The following is a 5,305-nucleotide window of genomic DNA, read 5'->3' on the forward strand; positions in this document are numbered from 1 at the left end:
CTGGTACAAACCAAAGTTTAAGATCGCGGCCAAAAGGGTTTAGCGGCTGGCTCTTCAAAACGCTACGGCCGCTATGCCATTTAGCGGGAACAGTACATATGCATGTTTGTCTAAAGAAATTTAGGATTTTCAGCAGAAAACAGAGGATTTTCTTGGAAGCAGTGTTGAAAATCTAAGCTACAACCTACAAGTCGTGCAATACCAATAGGCTGACATGCTTGCTTGTATTGAATCAACAAACGATAGAGATTAGAGAGGATCAGAGCAATCCTGTACCTCCTGGAGATATACTGCGAGTTGGAACCGTGTGAGACTGAGCTATCATTATGGAGTGTGGACACATCGACGTCGTCCTGCAGAGGCCTTCGTCGCCGGTCGCAGCGTTGGCGTGACGACAGCAGTGTAGGTTGCGGCTCCTGCCAGGTGCTCTGGTCTCCGCTTTGCTGCCTCGCACATCAGTGCATCCGACTTCCGGCGAAGCAGCCGCCGGCCCACCGAGCGCAGCTGGGAAGAACCGCGCAGCCGCCGCAGCAGCTGAGAAGGGAATGGGGATAGCGATGAGTTAGGTTTTCTGGATGAGCTGCTCCTCTGTCCTCTCCATCGGGGCAAATGTGGGCCTGGCTCTTGTTGGGCCTCTGTTTCAGCCCGTCCCAGCGAAATTGCAGCGAGCGCAAATGAGTTTTGCGCCGTTTCGCGCAGCGATCGCGTGATTAGCCACATATCGCGTTTTTTAAGGCATCGCGTCGCGGGAAGGCTTCCAGCCAGCGATCGCGCAATTTTCGTCCGCGATTTAAAAGTTTGGTACAAACTCAAGCAAACCTAAAGAAAAAGTACAAAAAACCAATTACTCGTCGCCATCCACCTTGTTGATGAGCTGTTATGACATTTATTCTTTTTCGAGCTCCCCATCAAGTGTTGGTGCCTATATATAGTTTCCATCAACCGTGGTTCATAGCGATCATATAGCCAGAATCAGATAACGATAGGATATTCATCCGTTGTGCCCACATAATTTATCTCCGAGTATGCTAGTCATGGCAGATAGTACTCAAGACAATTCCTCTCATTTTATTTTGTTAAAGTCATGTTTTTAGGAAATATGAAATATATATTGGGCCATATGTGCACACTAGTACAAATATGTTAATTAGATTTGGGAGGCGTTAGGAAACGATTATCTTGTAGACACTACTCCAAAAGCGGTGAATCAAATGACATTTTTCCTATAAGAATTGAGATGCATGACATCTATTATTCTTTGTTTTTTTTCTATTCCTATCACTATTTTAAATAGCCCGCTATAGCGTTTACAAAAGGTCTTGCGCTAAGAGACTTTGGTCCAAACAAATAAACAAACATTTTAAATAGCGCGCTATAGCATTTGAAGAGGTCCGCCTCTAAGATGCTTAGCGCGCTGTTTAAAACTATGATTCCTATCCTATGAAACAAAGAAGACCTTATATGTGTGCAATATTTTTATAGTAGGCTTTGGTACAATTTCCTGTCACTAGCTACATCCTTGCCCATGAATTTTATTAGACTTAATTTCCTAGCTGTTTTCCATATAGCTGTTTCGGGTGTACTGCAGTAATACGCAGCATACATATGCCAGGTCTCAGTTATTTACATACTTATTAATTTTGGATTTTAGAATTTTACCATTTGTTTCCGTAGTGACAAGACAGTGACCTTCATTTGGAGCCTATGTACGAGCACTTGTGGCCTTCTCCTTTAAATGAGTGAGCACTGCAAGTTGTTTCAGGTTCTGCAGATTTCCTGACTAATGCAAAAGCAGACCTTGCATTTAAACTGCACATGCACGCATGATCTAAATAAGTAACTTTTCACACACTCTAATATCTTTAAATAAGTAACTTTTCACCACTTTTCACAAGGGGCAATATGTTGTGCGTAGCTTGTCCTTCTGTTCGCAGAAGCATTGACAAGCCACCACCTGGTACCTTAATCATGCCTCCTTTGGCAGTGCACGGTTAGAGTCACTGGAGCTAGATGTTTGCACGGTTTTCGAGAGCCAGCGGAGCACGTCGACCTGAGCGCGCAGGTGCATGGCGTAGTCCATGGCCTCGCGTAACAGAGTGGCCTCGTCGACGGTGGAGTTCCGGCCTCCCGGTATCACCTCCCTCAGTGCCATGGTCCTGCTGCTCACCAGCCTCCCCGGAGTGTCGCCACCACCGGCGCGGCCTGATCTCCCCAAGTACCTCTTACGGCGGCAGCACCTCCTCACGGTCCTCCTACACCTCTGCACCTTGCACGCGCTGGACGCCGGTGCCAAGATGGCCTTGGGCCACCTCGCTCCGCCTCCATGCGCAGCCGCCATGGCGACGTCCACGGAGGACTTGACGGCGCGCTTCCTCTCGTGGAGGCTCGTGGCGCCGCGGAAGGTTGTGCTCGTGCGTGCTTGGAGCTGGAGGCTTGGGAGGAGGTTCTTGAGGAACTCCTGCTTGAAGGACTTGATGCTGGTGCTAGGGCCTTGCATGGCTTCTCTTCTCTTTTGACTTTTTGTAAGATGCCTTCTCTTTGCTTGGGCAGACACAAGATGTACTTGCTGTAGTAATTAGTACCAGAAACAGGGGCGCTCCTCCTGCTTAAATAGGACTAGTCTATCACCGGTAGCTGATTCATAATTTCTCACACATGCATGAACGATTTTTGCCGTTGTTGTCGATAATAACATTTTCTGCAGTGCTAGATCCGGCTTCCTTCTTCTTTGTGTCGAATTGTGTTTTTCAAACTGGTCGGCTTAATAGCTCGGTTAGGTTTTGGCGATGGTTGTAAGGGTTGACTCCTTGCCCTGGTGATCAGGGGGGGGGGGGGGTCAGGGATCTAGAACTTGTGTTGTATTCCTGGGGTGCGTTGTCTGAGACTACTAGACTCTGCCTGTTTTTGGTTTCGTTAATGAAATCGGAGGAAAACCTCTTTTATTCAAAAAAAAAGATCCGCATGTCGGCGACTTGAAGCTTAAAAGTATGGCAAATTTTAACATGCTCATTACATTTAATTACGATCGCCCTGATGTCGCAGCTAGACATGCTCATATTCTTCCATGATAATGATGTTGATGATGATGTTTTGTCTTATGCTACGCGTGGACGTACAACCGACAAGTACGGCGTGAGATGCCCACAAGCTTAAGGTCCCCCAAGCGCATGATGGTAATGTAATTACTGGTGATCAGCTGGCTTCGCGGGTGTCATGGTCAAACAAAAATGGATTGAAAAGTTGAAAGAGAGTTTTGCAATATACGCACGTTAGAGTACATCACAACACATGCCCACCATTGCAGGTACACTGACATCTCAACGTCTCACATTCCATGTGTGTTTACTACGTGTAGTATCATTGTGTGTTGTCGTTGCGTGCATGGATACAAGATGGGCAAGTATGATACGAGATGCCCACAAGATCTTCCAAAGTCTCAAGCGCATGATGATGAAAATAATAATAATAACAAACATAATCAGTGAGCTGGCTCCCGTGTCATGGTCCCCAGCACCAGAAAAAAATGGGTCTTCAAAGTTGGAGACACGGGAGCTCTGGGAGAGGTAAACACAAGACGCACACACATATTCTTGACAACGAAATGTCTGGGACATTGGCCGCTGCGTAAATTATTTTGTTTCTTGCTTCCTGTTTGTGATAGGTCCGTGCTGTGCAATGAGCACACGGAAGAGATATCCATTGGGACTGCAGTTTTGCCATGCACTGTTGGAATACCATCGCCCCCAATAAGAAAAGAGGACTCTCAAGTTACGATGAAATTTGCCTGGCCAGCTTAGAGCAACTCCAATGGGGCGACCCAAACGGACGTCGCATTTATCCGTTTTTTGTCTGTTTGGATCGGCCGCCCGCCTGCCGTCCTCCCAGTTTTGCATTAGGATCGGCAATGCGTCCAACACGCCGACCCATTTCATGTCCGCATTCAACTTTTAAATAAAAAACGCCTGCGGCCGATCATGCCAGCAGCCATGTCTCATGCCAGCGCCGGCATACAATGCCGGATTCAGAAAACACCACAGTTCATGCTGGCACACATGTCAGCACACAAAAAATGGTGGGACTTGAGTTCGACCACGCCATCACGGCTCTCGTAGTCATGCCGGCACACCTGCCGGCATACAAAAAGATGGCCCCTCGACGCCATAGATCACTCGTCGTCGAACTTGAGCATGTCGGCCTGCATCTTCTCGAACCACGACCTCTTCCTTGGCGATAAGGCGTTGAGATCCACCTTCATGATCTCCACCCCGGTCATCATGCTTGCAAGAGCCACTTCTTTCGCCTTTGTCTTGGCGTTGGCGGCCTCGATCTCTAGCATCTTGGCTTGCTTCTCCGCCTCGAGCTCGAACATCTTGGCTTGCTTCTCGGCGTCAAGATCAAGCCTCCTCCTTTGGATCTCCATGAAAGCATCCATTTGCTCCGCCTTGAAACGCCGGCGCTCCTCCTCTCTTGAGTCCTTCTTATTCATCATGCCGTCCACGCTCGCGTTCAAGGCGTTGGTGGCCGCATCTCGCTTGTCCTCCTTGGAGTTGGTCTTCCCCCGCGGCCGTGCCGGCTCGCCCTCCCCAACATCCTCCACGGCGCGCTTCCCCCCACGTGCCTTGAGCGCGGCATATTGTGCCTTGAACTTCTCTTCGTCCTTGATGACCCGATAGCAATGGGAGAGGTTGAAGCACTTGCCATTGTGTTGAACCTTGAATGCCTCTAAAGCTTGAAATGCTTACAAAATGTTTCCATGCAAGCATATGAGCAAGTGATCTTGATGGCACAAAAGAGGGCGGCTTGCTAGCATACCATGTCTTGCACGCCGATGCCGCTCACGGGGCGGACCTTGACGCTCTTAAGGGTGGCGCAAAACTTGTTGCACTCTTGTTGGATCACCCTCCACCGCTTGGAAATGGAGACCCACCCGCGCGTGCTCACAAATTGGTAAGGTGGAAACTTCTTGCGCTCATGAAACTCGCGGTGCGCACGAGTCCAAAAGGTCGAATGCTTTTGCTCGGCGCCCGTCTTTGGGTCTTGTCCAATGTCTCGCCAACACTCACAAAGAAGTTTGTCCTCGACAGCTGTGTACGCCTTCGTGCGCTTGCTCTTGCGCTTCGGCTTAGGACCGGCGGTTTGGTTGGCGAGCTCGTCCTCGAACAAAGGCTCCACTTCAATGTCGCACTCGTCATCTTCCTCTAGCCCATAGTCCTTCGGGAACTCGTGGTCGAGGGGGAAGCCGTCCAGGTCGATGCCGACCTGATCACGCATGAAGGCCGCCTGATCGGGATCATAGCCAGCGGCC

The 5,305-nt window shown here is 49.2% G+C and overlaps 1 protein-coding gene across 1 annotated transcript; it reads right to left on the reverse strand.

The window, feature by feature from the left end:
- Positions 1-1,738: 1,738 nt before the first annotated feature.
- LOC147961700 (transcription factor IBH1-like 1) lies at positions 1,739-2,517 on the reverse strand. Its single transcript, XM_087537329.1, has one exon. It carries the CDS (start codon positions 2,495-2,497, stop codon positions 1,967-1,969), a length of 531 nt encoding a protein of 176 aa, XP_087393455.1. The 5' UTR covers positions 2,498-2,517; the 3' UTR covers positions 1,739-1,966.
- Between the last annotated feature and the right edge of the window lie 2,788 nt (positions 2,518-5,305).

This window comes from Triticum urartu, chromosome 7A (assembly GCF_056163025.1).
Source record: "Triticum urartu cultivar PI428250 chromosome 7A, HENAU_Tu73, whole genome shotgun sequence".
NCBI lineage: Eukaryota > Viridiplantae > Streptophyta > Magnoliopsida > Poales > Poaceae > Triticum > Triticum urartu.

Bases quoted from the DNA above. Each gene is read 5' to 3' on its own strand.
- LOC147961700 (XM_087537329.1), bottom strand. From the start codon at position 2,497: ATGCAAGGCCCTAGCACCAGCATCAAGTCCTTCAAGCAGGAGTTCCTC.